General features: G+C 39.6%; 6 protein-coding genes across 8 annotated transcripts; 2 read left to right on the top strand and 4 right to left on the bottom strand.

Moving 5' to 3' along the window:
• Positions 1-113: 113 nt before the first annotated feature.
• LOC17882805 (PRA1 family protein B5) lies at positions 114-1,363 on the bottom strand. Its single transcript, XM_006286569.2, has one exon. The coding sequence runs from the start codon at positions 940-942 to the stop codon at positions 268-270; it is 675 nt and encodes a 224-aa protein (XP_006286631.1). The 5' UTR covers positions 943-1,363; the 3' UTR covers positions 114-267.
• A 109-nt stretch (positions 1,364-1,472) lies between these two features.
• Positions 1,473-3,041, bottom strand: LOC17883731 (macrophage migration inhibitory factor homolog). 2 transcript variants are annotated; one of them, XM_006289091.2, is made up of 3 exons: positions 2,874-3,032; positions 2,126-2,326; positions 1,473-1,674 (listed from the first exon to the last, which is right to left on the bottom strand). In XM_006289091.2, exons 1-3 carry the CDS (start codon positions 2,982-2,984, stop codon positions 1,639-1,641), a joined length of 348 nt encoding a protein of 115 aa, XP_006289153.2. In that variant the 5' UTR covers positions 2,985-3,032; the 3' UTR covers positions 1,473-1,638. The 2 variants fall into 2 exon arrangements, with proteins under 2 accessions (XP_006289153.2, XP_023635984.1); XM_023780216.1 differs by lacking the exon at positions 1,473-1,674 and adding an exon at positions 1,730-2,010 and having other exon boundaries at positions 2,874-3,041.
• A 206-nt stretch (positions 3,042-3,247) lies between these two features.
• On the bottom strand, positions 3,248-8,580 carry LOC17881432 (kelch-like protein 25). Of its 2 annotated transcripts, none has more exons than XM_023780214.1 (11): positions 8,353-8,580; positions 7,589-7,707; positions 7,088-7,269; positions 6,349-6,933; positions 5,805-5,882; positions 5,216-5,555; positions 4,705-4,904; positions 4,325-4,401; positions 4,114-4,215; positions 3,636-3,831; positions 3,248-3,548 (listed from the first exon to the last, which is right to left on the bottom strand). In XM_023780214.1, the coding sequence occupies exons 2-11, from the start codon at positions 7,704-7,706 to the stop codon at positions 3,459-3,461; spliced, it is 1,968 nt and encodes a 655-aa protein (XP_023635982.1). In that variant the 5' UTR covers position 7,707; positions 8,353-8,580; the 3' UTR covers positions 3,248-3,458. The 2 variants fall into 2 exon arrangements, with proteins under 2 accessions (XP_023635982.1, XP_023635983.1); XM_023780215.1 differs by having other exon boundaries at positions 3,642-3,831.
• A 1,068-nt stretch (positions 8,581-9,648) lies between these two features.
• Positions 9,649-11,720, top strand: LOC17884467 (aldose reductase). Its single transcript, XM_006290043.2, has 8 exons — positions 9,649-9,913; positions 10,023-10,073; positions 10,151-10,224; positions 10,315-10,402; positions 10,475-10,681; positions 10,768-10,839; positions 10,946-11,188; positions 11,349-11,720. The coding sequence occupies exons 1-8, from the start codon at positions 9,770-9,772 to the stop codon at positions 11,436-11,438; spliced, it is 969 nt and encodes a 322-aa protein (XP_006290105.1). The 5' UTR covers positions 9,649-9,769; the 3' UTR covers positions 11,439-11,720.
• An 807-nt stretch (positions 11,721-12,527) lies between these two features.
• LOC17882326 (cation/H(+) antiporter 27) lies at positions 12,528-15,317 on the top strand. Its single transcript, XM_023781820.1, has 5 exons — positions 12,528-12,746; positions 12,836-13,348; positions 13,450-13,947; positions 14,047-14,904; positions 15,060-15,317. The coding sequence occupies exons 1-5, from the start codon at positions 12,528-12,530 to the stop codon at positions 15,273-15,275; spliced, it is 2,304 nt and encodes a 767-aa protein (XP_023637588.1). The 3' UTR covers positions 15,276-15,317.
• Positions 15,318-15,714: 397 nt separating this feature from the next.
• On the bottom strand, positions 15,715-18,495 carry LOC17882289 (probable protein phosphatase 2C 65). The gene is made up of 7 exons (XM_006286456.2): positions 18,334-18,495; positions 17,980-18,083; positions 17,211-17,397; positions 16,756-17,061; positions 16,554-16,668; positions 16,221-16,444; positions 15,715-16,142 (listed from the first exon to the last, which is right to left on the bottom strand). The coding sequence occupies exons 2-7, from the start codon at positions 18,000-18,002 to the stop codon at positions 15,852-15,854; spliced, it is 1,146 nt and encodes a 381-aa protein (XP_006286518.2). The 5' UTR covers positions 18,003-18,083; positions 18,334-18,495; the 3' UTR covers positions 15,715-15,851.
• Between the last annotated feature and the right edge of the window lie 28 nt (positions 18,496-18,523).

Here is an 18,523-nt window from a genome sequence, read left to right as displayed (position 1 = left end):
TTACCAAAAACAAAAAAAGATCTGAGGGAGGCGGGAAAGTTGAAAATTATATGGGCCGAAAATAAAATATCAGTCGCGCGGTTTTAACTTTGGGCCTGGTTTTAAGTTGGACATTATTCAAAAGATTTGTATATTCAATGAAATTAAATTACATTGCAACAATTGGCGAAGAAATCAAGCACAGAGAATTCACATCAACAACAATCTCCACCGTGTAAATTTCTATAAAAATAACACAACTGCCAAATTCTGAGATCGGTAATATTATTAGACGGGTGGAGGGGCTGAGGAGGCGGAGGGTGCTACGGACGCGGTCGTGGGGACACCGATGAACGAGAGGAATCCGACGGCGGCAGGATCTTGCTCGTCAAGAAAGAGATCATCGGGAGCTCTAAAGGCCCCATGGACGCAGACAGTTGCTATTCCGATCATGAGAGCAGATATCAGTACAGATCCAACGCTGGTGAAGAAGATCACGGCGATTGTGGACAGGATCAGGCCGGCGAGAGTTTCGTATTCGGAGAAAGATCGTCCGAAGAGGATAAGAGGACGATCGGATGGACGGAAGAGGTAGAGGAAGAGCCAAGAAGCGGCGAGGCATAGGAGGAGGACTAGAGAGAATGGTTGGGCGACAAGAGAGAATCCGAGGATCAGAGCGACGATGCAGACGTAATTTACCCTGAAATACGCGGAGTTCTTCCGAAATCGCGTCGCTGCCTCGGCGAGAGATTCAGGCTTGGTAAAGGCGGATCGATCGAGGAGCTCTGACCATGGACGGCTACGAGATAGACCACCACGGACCGTTTCGGTTACGCCGTTGACGAAGGCACGGACGGCTGGAGGTTGCGATTCCACTACAGCGGTAACGATCGGTGGCTGAGTGGTGGTGGCCGTCGCGGCGGTGGTGGAAACCGGAAGTACATGGGAATCTGTCGACACCATTCGATTATGTTTTCTTAAAGGGATTTCGAGATCAAAGAGTTCCAGATTAGGAATGGGGCGATCGGTGAAGTTACAGATGGGGAGACCTACAGCGCCTAGTGTTGTTGTGTATTTATAGGTTTACAATTACGCGTCTTTAACTTTGGTTTTCTATTACTTCACCTATTACAATTCCATTTTTAAAATTAAACGTAACAATTTTGCTGTATTAGTATATTTTAGTTTACACAATATTCTATGTATTTCGTCTTCATTACTTAGGCAAAGTGCATTTGACCAATAATGTTCCCGTGAGAGGAAGCTTCCTTCATAAAATGTCAAACAATGTTACTCCGTCATAGTAGAAGTAGAAGAGACCTGACAATGTTATCAAATGTCTAAAATCCAATTCACTCTCACCAGGAAAGAAAAACACTGTGTTACACTCCAGTTTTTCTATTTGGGCTACGAACTTCCACATATAAACATATAACGAGGGTAGAAAAGATAAGCTCATTAACCCTTTTTTACTCTAATACTAACTTGTAGCATCATAAAACATAAATCTTATTTCTTAATGCAACTCCTCCAAACGTTAGATATGATTACAGCGGGAAATAGTTCAAGAGTTACTTGATCGATGGGACTAGATCATAGAAGCTAGAATACGTTCATACATTGCAAGACAATCACATTAATCTCTCACCTGCCACGGAATTAGAGAGTTCCCCCGTTCCAACCAAAGAAGGATCCCTGCAAGTAGAACCAGAAGAGGAAATAATTGTAGATTCGATACATCAGGAAGGTTATAGGCATAAACACTCCACATGATGATCTACCTAACCCGTTCTATTTAGACAAGTAGAACCTCGTATATAACTCAAAACAAACAATAGTGTGGGTATTTAGAGTTGTGGAAACGGTTTCTGCAACTGATCTAATTGTTTATTTTGCCTAGTTTAAGAGTAAAAGTTATAGGTCTTGTCTTATGATGAACTTACACAAAAGATGTATTTGTTCCCTATTCATGACCTAGTAGTGCTGGTGTAAAGCGTGTAAACACTGTGCATATTCTTGACTTTGATGGGCCTAGAGAGACAACGAACAATGAAAATGAGACATGGACGCCTGAACTCATCACATCACATTTGATTATGTAATGTTACTCGCACTCAAACAAGTTTTCAGGGAAAGAATTGCTTGCCTTGGTGTCATAAAACTTGAGGAAGAATCGAGACTTGGGCACTGATAACTTGGTCTCGAGAATGGCGGAAACAGCAGCGCTTAGCTTCTTGTTAACATCAGCATTAAGACCACCAATAGAGACCAATTCACCATATGCTGCAGGATCTTCTGTCCCACCAAAAGCCATAGGGACTGAGCCTTTCAACACTATCATCACATACTGCAAATTACAGCAACAAAAAACAGTGTGCAGTTAAATAATGGTCTACCAAACAACTTTACAGGAGAAATATATTTAAACATCACTAACATAAACCAAACAATCTTCAAACAAAATTGAGCAATGAGAAATACTACAAGGGGTCAGGAATGGCCTAGCAATTGTGGCAAAAAAAAAAAAAATACAAAGACGAACCCCACACACATCCAGTTGAATACTATTGCAATCGACTTGGCCAATTAACAGGCCTGTTACATCTTTTTAAGCTTAGCTTGATGATATCCAGAAGAACACCGCGACTGTACAAACAAGTCGAATCATAAAACAAACAAGAACGGGCACAGATCGTAAACTAACGTTACTTAGGGTTTCAATATCCCTGCATGTGAAGAAAACAAAACACTCGAAAAATCTCTGTAAGAGATCAGCTCGCACACAAGGATAATCTCAGGAGAGAAAATGAAGAATGAAAACAAAATTCGAACAACGATGGAGCAGAACGAAACGAATTAAAGAGTTCAAATCGAGAGAGAAAAAGACAGATTACGTTCTCAGGCTTGCCGATGATTTTGGCGACGGTGGAGGAAGCTTCCGAGAGAATGGAGGATGTATCGACGCCGTCGAGGCTGACGTTGGTGGAGAGGTTGAGGCACGGCATTCTTCTTCTTCTTCTTCTTCTTCTCTATCACTCGATGCCAATTTCTTTTCTTTTTTAGTTAAGCGGATAAAGAAGTGAAAGAACACTGTGGAATTTCCCTTTTTATCCCTTCAGGTTGTTAAGCCTTTATTTTATTATTCGCTTCGGCCCAAGTCCATCGTTGCTTCCTCGTCTCGTCAGATTGTTTTAAAACGCAGTTTCTTATTTTATTCTTTTCCGTTATACGTTGCGTTTGTGCTCTATATATATATTACGTACTACCGTTTAAAAATTGGTTGCCAATTGAACCCGAACGAACCGAATTGGTTACCAAGGCAAATCGATTTTTTTCCATTTGCTTCTACATCATTAAGGAAACTCTTTCCCAAAACTTAATAACTCCTAAACCTCCTTAAAAGGCATTTGAATGGCTCTCCGTCTCTCATGAGTTCATGACTTAGCCACCAAAAACAAAATAGCTTCAAAGTTTTCCATTTACAAAGCCACTGCGGATAGAAAGCCACGCCTACCGATCGAGGAAGAAGGCACGTTTTTCCATCCTTCACCTTCCTTGAAACACTCAACCTGTAAGCAGCACACACATGATCAAGGTTAAACGGTCTGATTATGTTAATTGCTTTACCTACGTTTCAAGTTCAGAACTTATCGTACTCGTACAGTGTCTAAGATGTCTTCTCCTTCCCCTTTGTATCCTCCGATGACATATATGGAGTCTTTAACCACTGAGACTGCTGAATATCCTCTTAAATCCTTCATTGGTTCTCCGGTGATCCATGTCCCTGTCCTTGGATCATATATCTCAACACTCGATACCATTGTCTCACCATCATACCCACCAATGGCATATCTGCAAAGTGCAAATGAAAACAACCTTAAACATCTTAACCAACATTTCTGGAAAACAAATTCACACGTAAACAGAAACATACAAATGATACTATTCTAGTTAGTTAGTGAGTGAATGTTGCCGGGTGCTTTGTTATTTGATAAATTCTTCTATCATTCAGAAATTAAATTACCATTTATAAATCAGTCATTCCTATTACATTGTTGAATAGAACATCACACTTTCCAACTTCCCCCGTGTGCTTGTTACTATCAAAGAAAGAAAAAATGGGGAGAAGCTTACAGTTTTTCGTTCAGAACAACAAGAGAATGGCAGCCTCTTCTTGACTTCATCGATGCAATATTCATCCAGGAGTGCTCTCTAGGATCAAATCTTTCAGCTGTGCTGTTTAAGTACGAGAGAGAGAGTTCCAACCATCTCTTTCTTATTAGCTTCACATTTCAGTGTCAAGAATAGGGGGAAAAAATATAAGAGAAGGATTTAACGTTCTTACTTCAGGTACTGAATACCATCAAAACCACCGGCAGCATAAATTGAACCATTATGCTCCACAGATGCAACTGCAAATCTCTGAGATCACAGAACAATGATTACCCAGAGAATAAAGCTGAACAAAATGTCAAGATATCATCTTGCTAAAGCTTATAGCAGTAGGTGACTGAAAGCATAAACTACATTTCTAAGGTTATCCTTGAGACTCCTTACTTAAAAGTACAAGTCAGCGAAATAGAGAGTGTTTTTCACTATAGATTCTCTTTCGGAACTTATGTTATTTAGCTGTGAGCTTCTGTAAAGTTTTATCTGGAGATCCAATTGACAACTTCAGCCTTTTGGCTTTCACCATACGTCACGCGAATAGAGAAAAACATTTACCTGTTTCGCCATTGACCTTGTTATGATCCATTTTCCTATATCTGGGTCAAGCATCTCAACATCTGAAAAAACATTAGTCCCATTCCCGCCTCCGATTGCAAATATTTTTCCATCCAAAGTGGCTCCACCTAAACTTCCTTTTCTCTCATTTAAGGGGGGGCTCGAGCTCCACTGGCCATCATTCTGGTTATATGATTCACCTTCAACAGAAAAAAATATATAAAATTCATAATCTTTTAAAAAAGGAAGAGGCAAATCAGAATCAAAGATCAGGCTTAAATATTGGTTGGATAGAAAGAGACGCTAAAATACGCGCAGCTAAAGTGAAGACCATGAAATCGATACACATCACTTCACAGTATTTGGCTAACCATATTCCGTTTTAGATGTTTGTTAAAAAATATGTAAGGTTAATATATGAGCCTTATACAGGCTCTAATGCACTAAATAGTTAACACATTTTGACAAAAAAGAAAAAGAAAAATCAGATAACGAAAAAGAGAAGGCATACATGTGTTGGTCCAGCCGCGGCCACCATCATCACCTCCAAAGACGTAAATTTTATCATCCAATTTTGCCACCGAAGCATTTGAACGGATACAATTCATTGAACTATGAGCCTTTACAACATTCCTGGATGGAAAATATGATTGCACTGATGACAACCATGTTTCAGAGTCTTTATCAAAACCGCCCAAAAGAAGAATTGCCTCAGTTGGATCTAAGTTTGAATCATCAGGTGAATGGATCTCCCTATCACTATCACAAGCTTTTGTGATTAAAGGACCTGATATGGACTCCAGCATGTTGCAACGCTCTCTCAATCTATGAATTTCCTTGTGTGCTTCGTCCTGAAATACCAAAAATCAAAAAGTAAATGTCATGGTTTCTCCATCACTAAATTTTTAGCTTATGGGTTTCAAAAACAAGAGGAATCGTTGTATCGAGATGAACACCTAACTGAAAGTGAAGGAGATTTATTTCTACTGAAATGGTGACTTTGCACACACTAAAGCCTGATTATAGTGCACAGGCTTGATAGATCAGTGGGAAATTATTGATGTCACAAAATGCAAACAACAGTAAACAAAATATCTTACCAGCTTCTCTTCCAAGTAACACATCTTGGTTGAATTTTCCAGCCCGTATGCCTTGAGTTCCTTCACCTCATCCATCAACTGCAAAAGAGATATATTAATGCAATATGATCCCAATAAATTCAATACGCCCCAAATACATGATAACCTTCCGAGAGGGAATAATAAGTCTCAATCAACTATATAGCATCAATAAGAAGATTTATTTACTAGAAGCTATCTTGGAGCAGTTCTTCTGAACAATTCATTCAATATTATAGCTAATAGAAACAGTTCTACAAAGTTAATAATTGACAGCTCAGATGGTTATAAGTAGAGAGGAGGAACAGACATGAGGTTGCCTAAAACTTGGATATTTTGGCTGAGAGAATTGGGGGTTCTCCCAAATTAATCCCTATATTTCCGGTTATCCGCTGAGAATAAATATAGCAGAAAACTTGACTCTTAACCGATTGACACATAGACTTGAACAGGAAGTAACACTTGAGGTATTATAACTGGAGACCTAGTGTGAATAAGTACCAGCCATATGTAGATACCAACGTACCTGGTTTATTGTATGTGGAAGAAGAGATGAGACAAGAGAACTGCCATCTATTTTCCCTTCTGAATATGTTTCCTCATCAAGTGTATCTCTGTCTTCCAAGTTCTTGCAGGTGGGAATGTTGGCTCGTTCAACAGTTTTCATCAGACTATTGTCTACACGCTCAAAGGAGAGATCTTTCAGTTTATCTAGAACATATTCCTTATCAATTGGTTCGGGGTTGTGTACGTCTGGATGGTGCTCAGAGAAACCAGGATAAGAAGCAGCAGCTGAGGAATCAGATTCCATTACAGTACTGGGTGGCACTTCCAAGCTATCCACTGGTTCATTCTCAGAAGGCTTAATCTCATAACTGTTGTCTTTCTTTTCACTTGATGAAATCAAGTGAAAGATCTGTCTTGTGTTTGATGTATTCATGGATGGTTTAGGTTTCACAGCAAAAGATGTCAGCAGACATATCAACTTACTGGTCTGAAAATGATCAAGCTCGAACCAAAAATGGTGAGGACTGTAGTAATTATCTGCAATTGCAGGTTTGAATTTTTCCTCGGAAAGTGGTTCACACTGTAACCTCATACTGATTTGAACCTGCAAAACCATTAAAGACCATTGCATATGTCATTAAATATATATACTGGTTATGGAACAGGTCGGCAGGGGATATGCCTCCTGAAAATGATATGTGATCCAATATATCATAGAAAAACATAGTCATGAAAGTGATAAAATCTCCCTCTGATACCTGTGCAGGATATGAGGTTCTCTCAGAACCATGAAAGGTCCAGCCATAAGGGTCAATATTTAGCTGACCAGAACCAGCAGCCTCAAATATTCCATGAAGTGTTCGATCAGAATAGTTGAAAAGAAACAATGGTAAACCTATATCAATCTTCTGCACGTATGAAATGTGGTTGGAGGGTAAACCTGTCAAACCATCAGTGGATTCAGGAAGCATGTACATAAAAATAGAAACAGGATGGTTGGCAAGCTAACAAGATTAAGGGATGTGATACTACATCCATCAACTTGAAAATTTGAATCACCAAGAGACGTAAAATGAGAAACTGCACAGTAACGCTGAATCATAGATACAAACATTGCGGGAAATACAGTTTAAACGATAAAGTGCATCAGGGAACAAGCAAAGAATCAAAGTAGACAGCAAACAAACAGTTATATTCAGCAGAAGCAAAAAAAAAAAAAAAACGCATGGGAGAAAAAGAAGGTTTTGAAGAAGACTCACCAAACAGCTGTTTTGACATACATTCTTTGATGGTATTCTTTGTGCAGCCAAATACAACACCACCTAGTTGACTTTTCGTCAGGTTTCTACATGAAAATTTTCCCCTCCGTTGAGCCATGCTGGGTAAAAGATGAGAATGTCAATGAATCACAGTGTAACAACAAATCCAGTCCGTCAATTATAGAAACGGGTCTCACTGAGCCAACATTCTAATTAAGCATGTAACCGAGAGACAAAATCACAGGATTTCGCAAGGTTTGACATAACTATACAACAGAAGGAGGAAAACCTTCAAACACATGGTGTGCAATATATCTAAATACACAGAAGAGGCAGCCTAAGGGAGGCAATGATGTGAAATTACAGAATCATGAGAAAATTTCAAGATGATGAAATTCAAAACAGGAAACACAAGTGTATACAAGTTGAGTCAGCTTAGCGAAGAAGCCGCAGAACTTAACACACAAAACCCAACCTGGAAATCAACAGATGATTCCCAAACAAAAGCGGGAGAGTTTAAAATCAGTAAAACAATCCTAGACAAGGAAATTTACAACATTACTCGAGAAATCAACAACACGCTAAGAACCATGCGATGAGTTGATAAACTCGCGAGAAAATGTCCAAAGGAAATCAAAATCCGACGTATAAATCGGACGCGCAGGAATAAAACACCAGCACTGACAGCGTTATCGGAAACCTAAATGCAGGAGAATCCGACATCAAAACTGGAAAATGAGCTTGATCAACAAAGAAGATCGAACCTCGGTGAGTCGGAGCGGTGAGAAGACGAAGAAGACGAGGTACCGGAGAGAGAGAAAGAGAAGAAACTTAGGTCATGAGTCAGTGATGAGTGATGGCAATGGAAAGATAATGACACGCCGGAGCGAGCGACGGGACTCTGACCACCTTCACCTAAGCGACACACACAAATTTGTGAGCTTTTTTAACTGCAAATTATAAATACTCCTTTTCCTTTTTTTTCTCTCTTCATTAAAAAAAAAAAAAAAAAAAAGGAAATATATACAGCCGTTTTCTCTTCAATTTTCCGAAAGTTAGTCAAAATCCTTTCCATTTCTCGATAAAATTAAAAAATAAATATATATTTAATGTGTTGTCAAATCATGGCATGCAAATCCTAAAGCATTAAGGCCATGAATGACCCATGACGATCATTAACTGATAAGAAATATTGATAATTTTTTCTCTTTAACGATCATTAACGATCCGGAAACACTTTTTGTACTTCTCTTTTACTAATATAGGGATATTTTAGATGTGGACATGCATAAGCTAAACAACAAAGGTTTATTAACTAAACTTTAGTCTATATAAATACAAAAATCATAAAAAGAAAATTAATATTAAAATAATCTCTGGTTTTGTACTTGGTGATTGCTTTATAGGAAATCAATTATAATAAAGCATTTGCATACGTACGTGCGGTCACAAATACGTTAAGATGATGGTCGCAAAAACTATATAGTATATGAATATTGATCGGTAAAAAAACATTATTAGTCATTTACAGTTGTAGAAGTTTTTTTACAAAATTAGTATCAAAATTCCTCTTCTTTGTGTTTTCATTCTGCGATGAGATATAATAAGTTTGATACATTGTTCTCTTTCTTTCGCCCATACTTACAAAATACAATGTTACGAAATCGAAGATGACCTCCATTCGTCTAAAAGTTGTATATATCAACCGCCACCAGTGCTGTCCACCCAAGCCTACAAAGACTTTGCTATGGGCTCTTTCTTTGTGAAAATTATTACACTAATAATTATAAGTTCAAACTTTAAATTAAATGCTTGATGTTAATTTTACGAGGCTGATTTGTCTAAAATTGAACCAAAATGCCATACTGATACAAACTGAACTGATTGTATTTAATTTTCCCTTTTCAAACCTAAATTCTTCTCATAACCTAACTTTTAATTATTTTAGTATTCGATTGGTAATGCGAATTTATAAAAAAAATATTGAACGGTTTGGAATGGGTTAGCATGGCACACAGACACGCGGCTCCTAGATGCTTGTCCTCCGCCGACAGCCGCCGCGTGTATACTCCAGAGTGTCCGAAACCTGCCACGTCGCGTTGTATCTTCTGCCTATCTAGGGCTTTAGCACTCTATTAGCTAGAGAAGAGGAGAGACAAAGAGGCAAGGTAGAGAACCCCAATGGCTCATGCAACGTTTACGGCGGAAGGGCAGACTATGGAGTCGTTTCGGCTCTTGAGCGGCCACAAAATCCCAGCCGTTGGACTCGGCACATGGCGGTCTGGGTCTCAGGCCACCCACGCCGTTGTCACCGCACTCGTCGAGGTGATTCGTAAAATCGGAATCAGTATTTATTGAACCATTTGATGCTAACAGTCTCAGTTTTGTTTTCAGCTTTTAGTTATTAACGCAGACTCTTCCATGAATTTTGCAGGGTGGTTACAGGCACATAGATACAGCTTGGGAGTATGGTGATCAGGAAGAGGTTTATCTCACTTATTGTTTTGTCTGAAAAAAAGGTTTTGAGTTAGTTTGGATGTAAACAAGTTTTATTCTTCAAAGGTCGGCCAAGGAATAAAGAGGGCGATGCACGCTGGCCTTGAAAGGAGGGACCTCTTTGTGACGTCGAAGCTTTGGTAAACATTTTTTAAGATTAAAAAGATAGTTTTAGCGTTGCCTTTGATAATTGTGTTTTCATGACATCTTTTGTACATGTGTAAATAAAGGTGCACGGAGCTATCTCCTGAGAGAGTGCGTCCTGCTCTGCAAAATACCCTTAAAGAGCTTCAGTTAGAGTATCTTGATCTCTACCTGGTATGTTGTTCACTCGAATTGTAGTCTTTATTTTTACTGTCCTTCCTCTCTTTACAATTCCAATTTGTGCAGATTCACTGGCCTTTTCGGCTAAGAGAAGGAGCTAGTAAGCCACCAAAGGCAGGGGACGTTCTTGACTTTGACATGCAAGGTGTTTGGAGAGAAATGGAGAATCTGGCCAAAGACGATCTTGTCAGGAATATCGGTGTCTGTAACTTTACCGTCACTAAGCTCAATAAGCTGCTAGGTTTTGCTGAATTGATCCCTTCCGTTTGCCAGGTATATGTATATATATATGTTCTTATTATCACACGTATAATTTCATCAAACATCTTATGTTTTGCGTCTGTCGTATTTTGCCTCAGATGGAAATGCATCCAGGTTGGAGAAATGATACAATGCTCGAACTCTGCAGAAAGAATAACATCCATGTTACAGTAAGTACTAATATGATTCTTGGTTCATGTATTTGTCCGCTGCTTAAGTTGAAGAGATTATGATAAATCTGATGTGATCGTATATATATATTCATGGTTGAAAAAGGCATATTCGCCATTGGGATCGCAAGAAGGTGGGAGAGATCTGATACACGATCAGACAGTAGATAGGATAGCCAAGAAGCTGAACAAGACGCCGGGACAGGTTCTAGTGAAATGGGGTATACAGAGAGGAACAAGTGTCATCCCCAAGTCACTAAATCCAGATAGGATCAAAGAGAACATCAAAGTGTTTGATTGGGTGATTCCTGAACAGGACTTCCAAGCTCTCAACAGCATCACTGACCAGGTAATCTTATCTCTTACAACTTCCATGGACAGTTAGATTCTTTTTCTTCAGTTAGGAAATAGCGTTGTTGATAAGAAACAGAACAAAGTAAAAAAAAAACAGAGCACTCTGTTTTGTTCCTGTGTTCACATTTTGGGTCTTTTTTTGGCCTCTAATGCAGAAACGAGTGATGGACGGTGAGGATATTTTCGTAAACAAGACCGAAGGACCATACCGTAGCGTGGCTGATCTATGGGACCATGAAGACTAACCGAAGCAGAGAATCAAAATGAAGCTGGGCAAGGTGTTTGTTGTAAGATATTGGATGTTATGTAGCTAAAAATAAAAGAGAGGAGTGTCCCAAAATTCCTAAAAAGTGTAAAAACATTACAGATGCTCTCCATTATGCTATAAAGCCCTCATCTACTAAACGAGGAGACTTGTTGTTGTACGGCTAAAACCGATGCAGCAAGCTTGAGATCGATGGACTCTACAAGAAAGCAAAGAAGTCCAATGTTTTAACATTTACACCCAATAAAGAGTCCAATTGTTTTCTGGTTTTGAATGCTATAAAATGTTGTTTTATTATCATCCAAATAGATCGTACCACCTTAAATATTTTGTCTCCGAAGTTTACCAACGCAAAGGTAGGAATAAACTACTGACATACCTTTGTGAAAGTACGCAGATATATAGTCTTGGAGTACTTGTGTTGCAAGAAACTGTCAAAGGTAACATAAGGGCCGGTCTAGCATGAGATGGGATAGATAAATAATCGATCCCAACCATGCCTCACATACATATTCACGATTGTTCATATCTTTCTTTCTTTCTTTTTTTTTAAGATTTTTTTTAATATATTTTTAAAAAACTAGTATTAATAATTTTCGTGTGTTGATGAGTGTTAAGGGTATTTTATTCCAATGAGAAACTGTTGGTGTGTGTGTTTTAGGCATTTATTTACGATGAAAATTGACTTTACCCAAGGCGAAGATTTGTTCTTAGTTTATTACAACGTCTGGTATTTACTAGGTTAATTTTTTATAACAGAACATGCAAAAATATATATATATATATACAGACACACATGTTTGTGGCGATTAATCTCAAGCTAGATGATGATGCTTCAGATTTTTTATGTACCACACATAGATAGATATGGAAACCTTAAAAGTAGGATGACCTCTAAAGAGAAACGAAGAAGAAGAGGATACACAGCCCCTAAATATAGCAAAAAAAATATAAGAAGGGCAAAAAACAAAAACAAAATTATAGTTTCTTCTACAACTCATACAATAATCAATATCTATCCAACTCCCTCTATGGTTTGACTCATTAGGGAATCACCTAGAAGGAGAAAATGGAAAATATCACCGACACTTTCCAGTACCAAGGAGTCGATTTTATTTGCGAGCCATGGACAGGTGCAGGCTCCATGGGAATTGGCCGAGGAGAGAATCCGCTCAAGTTTACTCTTCCTCTTCTTCTCCTTCAGATATCTGTCGTTACCATTATTTCTGTATTCTTTCAGTTTCTTCTCAGGCCTTTCGGAAAATTTGCATTCCTCACTCAGATCCTGGTATATATACACGTTTCCATATCTAGCTAATTAAGCTAACACATTGTTTTTTCATGCATGATTGGAATTGTTTTTCAAAACACATGCAGGCTGGGATCTGCTTAGGACCGTCGGTTATAGGACGTAACAAACAGTACGTGTCGACATTTTTCTACGCGAGAAGCATGTACATAATCGAATCCTACGAGGCCGTATGTTTTCTCTTCATTTGCTACATCACAACATGTCAAGTAGACACTAGGATGATAAAGAGAGTAGGCAAGTTAGCATTTATAAACGGCATTTTACTTTTTCTCATACCTTTCATATGGGGCCAATTCGCGGCCGTCTTGATCTCCAAGAGGCTCGGAAGCAGGCCAGCGGGGGTCCCTCCCGCAGAGTTCCACCACGTGGCCATCGTCGAATCCATGATGTTTTTTCAGGTGGGTTACGGAGTGTTGTCCAGCCTAAAGATGTTGAACACTGAGCCTGGGAGGTTAGCACTTGCCTCTATGATGGTGCATGACTGCATCTCCTGGTGTTTTTTCATGCTTAACATCGCCATTAAACTTAATGTTGAGTTAGAAGACAAAAACCAAGTTTACCTTTTGTCTCTCTCACAGGTATACATATATATACCCGGCCATTCCGGACCATTTACATCATTACGTAATTCTATAAATTTCTACAAAATTAGTGAAACGAAAATCTAAACAAAATGCAGATGGTCATGATAGTGACAATAATATATGTGTTCCGACCAATAATGAAGTGGATGAAGAGGAGAACACCTGAAGGACACTCTCTCAAGGCCTCGTATCTCTGCGTTATATGCGTCTTCCTATTCGTCACCAGTCTCTGGGCAGAATTTGCGAGATTACCTTATTTCTTTGGTGCGGTCGTCCTAGGTCTAGCCACCCCAAAACGCCCGCCTCTAGGCACCGGGCTGTCAGACAAAATCGGTTGTTTTGTTTGGGCTTTCCTGATGCCTTGCTACATCATTGGGATTGGCCACAATATCGATCTCTCACAGTTTTCCTGGGGAGATGTAATCCGTTATGAGATACTTTTTGGCGTGATCCGCTTTGCCAAAATGATAGCCATTGCCTTGCCTTGCCTTTACTACAACGTGCCTCTTTGGCACGCCATTCTTGTCGGGTTTATCGTCAATATCCAAGGCATTTACGACGTTCAAATATACAAACAGAACCTCAATTACACGGTATTTATATGTCCCTCATTATAGTTCATCTACTATACCACAGGTGTGGTTTTAGCTAGGTCAATAAAAATAATGGATACTTTTGGTCAAGGGGTGCAGAAAATATCAAACAAATCTTTTGGAGCAATGGTAATGTCAGCAATGGTAAGCTCAACACTTATCATAGTGATAGTGAAGAAACTGTACCAAACCATGAGCAAACGCAACCCTTACAAGAGACGTACGGTGCAACACTGCCGCGTGGAGGCTCCGCTGAGGATCCTCACTTGTTTCCGGAACCGTGAGGCGGTACGTCCGGTGCTCGACATTGTCGAACTCTCTCGCCCAGCCATCGGTTCTCCTCTCTCCGTCTTCGCAGTGAATCTAGAAGAGCTCAACAACCATAGTCTTCCTCTCCTTATCCATCACACGCAAGAGATAAGTCCCTTCATCGTGCCTAGCCGAAGAGACCAGATTGTCAAGGCCTTCCACAACTTCGAGAGGAGTAATCCGGAGACCGTGTTGATAGAGTGCTTCACCGCAGTGGCCCCGCGAAAGACTATGCACGAGGACGTGTGTGTCATTGCCTTTGACCAGGAAACAGATCTCGTGATCCTAACTCTTGATGCCGGGATCGAGTCGTGGGAGAGGCTCCTTTGTCGGAATCTCTTGCAAAACTGCCCCTGCTCCGTTGCGCTTTTCATAGACCGAGGAAGGCTCCCAGATTTCAGGTTCGTTCCGCTGAAAAAGCTGAGCATCAATATCTGTGCCATCTTTATAGGTGGACCAGATGACCGTGAAATGCTTGCGTATGCTACACGCTTAGCCAACCATCCCAGCGTAGACATCCATGTCTTCCGACTCGTGGACCAGAACGGCATCTCCCCGCTCAGAGACATGGTCGAGAGAAATCACGACATGAGAGTCATCAATGTCTTCCGCAAAGAGAACTCCGATAAACACATCATCTTCAGAGAGGTAATGCATGGAAGAAACCCTTTTGCGTGACTTTGGTGGTAGCTATCTTATTTCCTTTTAGACGAACCCTTGTTTATGCAACAGAGGTTTCTGACGCTAGCTCTCGAAAACATAATAATAATGTGTTGTTGCTCTGTTTCTCTGACATTCTTAAGGTAAGAATAGAGGAAGCGGTGGATCTACTGGAGTTGCTAAGGAAGGAAGGAGACGACTTTGATCTGATGATGGTCGGGATAAGACACGAAGAGAATCTACTGATGTTGGAAGGATTGTCAGAATGGAGCGACATGAAGGAGTTAGGAGAGGTTGGAGATTTGTTGATCTCCAAAGATCTCGAGCTCTCTGTTTCGGTTCTCGCGGTCCAGCAATGAGAGCTCTCTCTCTCTCTCTCTCACACATTGTTTCCCTTCTTCAGTTTTATGGATTTGTACAGCCTTTTTGTAGAATGCTAACTGTCTTCTTCTAATATACACAAAAGTTAAAAGCACTACCATTCTTCTTTGACTCCTTTCTTTCAAATCATTCCACGCTGATGATAAGTTTAACTAGAGAGATTAACACAAAAATACAAAACCATTCTCTAAGTCTTTGTGATTCTGACTTTGAAACCCCATTTTTGTGTTAAGCGATCTCATATTTTTTATCTAATCATTTCCTATTAGTTTTGATTTGTGTTAACTGTTAAGTAATTACCATCTTTATTTCTTCGTTTTAAGATAAGCTATTCTGGCTGGTTATCATTACATTTGCGCTGAAAAAAAGATTTATGAATCCTGAACAAACTGACGTTGAAATTTGGATTTGCCGAAAAAGAAACATCGAAAAACAAATTATTTTACACTCTGTAAATTACACACATACAAAGTTGATGTTGAGTAGCATCGACTCGCTCAAGAGGTTCAGATTTTACTAAACAATTAGAAACAGCAACAATAACAATGGTCCTACTATGAAACCCTTTGGGGTAGACCCAATGGTGCGCCTCCATAACCCTCGTTATTGCTCTTACTTGATCTCCATGAAATACTCGATATTGCTCGGCTCACGTTTCCTTCTCTTGGGTAAGGCCGGTGGTTTAGGTAAAGCACCACCACGGCACAGTCATCAGCTTTAGAGGCTGGAAACTTTGTTCTCCAAGTCCGAGCGGCTCGCTGAACCAATGTCTCAGCTGCCATTGACCGGTCCTTACATGAACCTACAATCTTCACCACTTCTTCGTTTGACAAAACATCCCAAATCTGTTCATCAATACACACATAAACCTTTTAGCATGGAATGCATTTGTTAAAAGACTAAAAGCTATACAAGTTGTTTACCCCATCGGTAGCTAGAACCACAAACTCGTCTTCTCTACCAACTTTTCTGCAGAAGACCTCAGGAATGGAAACAAGTCCATAATCTTTGAGGCAGAAATCACCAAAAGCCCTTGACATTGCTAACCCCGGGCAATCATCATCAGGCATCCACACTCTATACACATCGGGTTCCTCCTCCATAGCAAATACTCTTCCCTTGCATGACCTTATTCTTTCTGCTTCGCCTGTTAACAGAAATAAAACGAAGATTTCAGGAAATTAATGTATATCTCCCAGCTTTTAAAAGAAGCATTGTTAGGCCCAAAGTTAAAAAGAATAAAAGCAGACACTAACGTTGGACACATGGTTTCAGATCAACCGTGATCTGGACAGCTTTGAAACTGTTCTTGCTTCGGGTGCCAAGAATGGCTCGTGAATCTCCCAAATTGGCGATCACCAAACAGTCACCCTGCAAATGTTTAACAAAATATATTTCAATCCCTTTTTGACCAACTGTCTTGAAAAACTTATAAAGCTTAAAAGACTGCTGATTTACCTGTTTAAAGACGGTGACAGCAGTTGTACCACTGCAAAAACTATCATATGGAAAGTCAAGACCAAGTTCGCTGTCTATTTGCTTGAAGAATGTCACTAGAATGTCCCCAAATTCACGGAAGAGTTCCTCCTGACTCTGTGAACTATTATTTTCTATGCTTTCGCTGCCGCCAAATTTGGAAGATCGGATTTTCGAATGGATCCTCGAAGGTAAATTTTCACATACGTGACGAGAAATCTTATGACCCATGGGACCGTGACCGTCAAATACACCACAGAAGATCATATCTTCCTCCCCACCAAAGTTCTGCAGCAAAGTTTAAGATGCATATGATTTGGTCATATTGCCGTAAGAGAGGCAGCATCAAATCTTCAAATCCCATGTAATTTCTTCTGAAACCGAACCACAGGAACATTAAATGAAATGGAATAACCCAACAGGAAACAAACTGTTACCTCCCAGACTGTCATAGCGTCTTGATTTATCCCTTTTTTCCCTTGTTTGATTGCCATGGAAACATGTTTGGATGATCCACGCGACCTTATCACGGCTCCATCATTTGTATTCCTAACCTCAGCCTCCCCATCTCCATGTTCATTACTATCATCCGTGCCATTCTCAACAGTTATACCTGTGCCCTTGCTACAACAGACCCCCATTTAGACTGCTAGAGACTGGTACGCAACAAGAAACAAAAACACGGGAAATCAAACAGGAAATTTATGGAAACACAACGTGTGGTTCGGTCCTTTGGAAGAAGTAATTGAAGGGAGGAGAGCAGGGCAGAAATGAAACAACCAGATAATTGCAGAAAAATAAACTTTCCATGGGGTCGCCTTGTGAGGCCTTGTCGAAGAAAGAAGTCAAAGGAAGAGGAGAGGAGGATAAAGAAGGAAAACTATAACAGACAAGCATGTAAGAAACCTCGTGAGAATAATGATTGCTAGATCAAACAACACACTACGATAAAAAATGGCATTGTCTCCTCTTGAAGCTTAAATTGAAAATTATAATGGAAAGGTCAAAAGGAATTTTTTTCAGATGAACAAAAAAACTGTAGAGAGAGAGACAGAGAGAGAGACAGAGACAGAGAAAGAGAGAGAAAGATCAGGGATGGAGAAAGATATGTTTATTTATTTTCTGTGTCTAAAATTAGATGGAAATCTAGATGAGCATCATCATCATCCATTATTGGATACTAAAGACTACCGATAAAAAGTTTACCTGGTTTGATAGATTTTCCTCATTTAACTCTTTGTTACAATCCACAGCAATAAAAGCAACTTCTCCTTCACCAAATCATAGCCTCGTTTTCTATATAATCAACACTAACGAACAGGAAAAAAAGACCCAAAAAACTAAGTTAGACCATTGGCTGTTTCTTGTTAAGTTCTCATATCTCATATCAAGTAGACAAAACGGAATGGTCGCTCTTAAACAACTTAATAAGCAAGGTAACTTCTGAAAACAACTATTTTTCTTAAATAACCCATAGTCTTCGAAAAGAACAAGTCTAGCACCAAAATCCATCTGAGAAAACGATATTATTGAAGAGAAATTGGCAAGAGACGATCATACCTGGCATTTGCATTGCTCCATTCATAGGCTTGGACTTTGTACAAGATTTCACTTTGAAACATTCTTCGGGACTACAATATCTAAGACGAGGCAACAGTCCAGAAAACAAGCATAAACAAACTTGTGTTCTTCCTCCGTACATATAGACAAGGAAAGCCGAAATGCTCACAAAACTAGAAGATATATATAC

Source organism: Capsella rubella, unplaced genomic scaffold (genome assembly GCF_000375325.1).
Source record: "Capsella rubella cultivar Monte Gargano unplaced genomic scaffold, Caprub1_0 scaffold_6, whole genome shotgun sequence".
Classification (NCBI taxonomy): domain Eukaryota; kingdom Viridiplantae; phylum Streptophyta; class Magnoliopsida; order Brassicales; family Brassicaceae; genus Capsella; species Capsella rubella.
This window is presented reverse-complemented; position numbering and strand designations above follow the sequence as displayed.

Excerpts from the sequence above, each read along its gene's own strand:
- LOC17882805 (XM_006286569.2), bottom strand. The coding sequence starts at position 942 with ATGGTGTCGACAGATTCCCATGTACTTCCGGTTTCCACCACCGCCGCG.
- LOC17883731 (XM_023780216.1), bottom strand. The coding sequence starts at position 2,984 with ATGCCGTGCCTCAACCTCTCCACCAACGTCAGCCTCGACGGCGTCGAT. Across the intron at positions 2,327-2,873 it reads TCATCGGCAAGCCTGAGAAC|TATGTGATGATAGTGTTGAA; the intron begins GTAATCTGTCTT and ends TGTAATTTGCAG. Across the intron at positions 2,011-2,125 it reads TCAAGTTTTATGACACCAAG|GCCCATCAAAGTCAAGAATA; the intron begins GCAAGCAATTCT and ends TTGTCTCTCTAG.
- LOC17881432 (XM_023780214.1), bottom strand. The coding sequence starts at position 7,706 with ATGGCTCAACGGAGGGGAAAATTTTCATGTAGAAACCTGACGAAAAGT. Across the intron at positions 6,934-7,087 it reads GAACCTCATATCCTGCACAG|GTTCAAATCAGTATGAGGTT; the intron begins GTATCAGAGGGA and ends ATGGTTTTGCAG. Across the intron at positions 5,883-6,348 it reads TTCCACATACAATAAACCAG|TTGATGGATGAGGTGAAGGA; the intron begins GTACGTTGGTAT and ends TCTCTTTTGCAG.
- LOC17884467 (XM_006290043.2), top strand. The coding sequence starts at position 9,770 with ATGGCTCATGCAACGTTTACGGCGGAAGGGCAGACTATGGAGTCGTTT. Across the intron at positions 10,840-10,945 it reads AGAATAACATCCATGTTACA|GCATATTCGCCATTGGGATC; the intron begins GTAAGTACTAAT and ends TGGTTGAAAAAG. Across the intron at positions 11,189-11,348 it reads TCAACAGCATCACTGACCAG|AAACGAGTGATGGACGGTGA; the intron begins GTAATCTTATCT and ends CCTCTAATGCAG.
- LOC17882326 (XM_023781820.1), top strand. The coding sequence starts at position 12,528 with ATGGAAAATATCACCGACACTTTCCAGTACCAAGGAGTCGATTTTATT. Across the intron at positions 12,747-12,835 it reads CATTCCTCACTCAGATCCTG|GCTGGGATCTGCTTAGGACC; the intron begins GTATATATACAC and ends AAACACATGCAG. Across the intron at positions 13,948-14,046 it reads AACAGAACCTCAATTACACG|AAAATATCAAACAAATCTTT; the intron begins GTATTTATATGT and ends CAAGGGGTGCAG.
- LOC17882289 (XM_006286456.2), bottom strand. The coding sequence starts at position 18,002 with ATGAGGAAAATCTATCAAACCAG. Across the intron at positions 17,062-17,210 it reads ACGCTATGACAGTCTGGGAG|AACTTTGGTGGGGAGGAAGA; the intron begins GTAACAGTTTGT and ends ACTTTGCTGCAG. Across the intron at positions 16,445-16,553 it reads TCTGAAACCATGTGTCCAAC|GCGAAGCAGAAAGAATAAGG; the intron begins GTTAGTGTCTGC and ends TTCTGTTAACAG.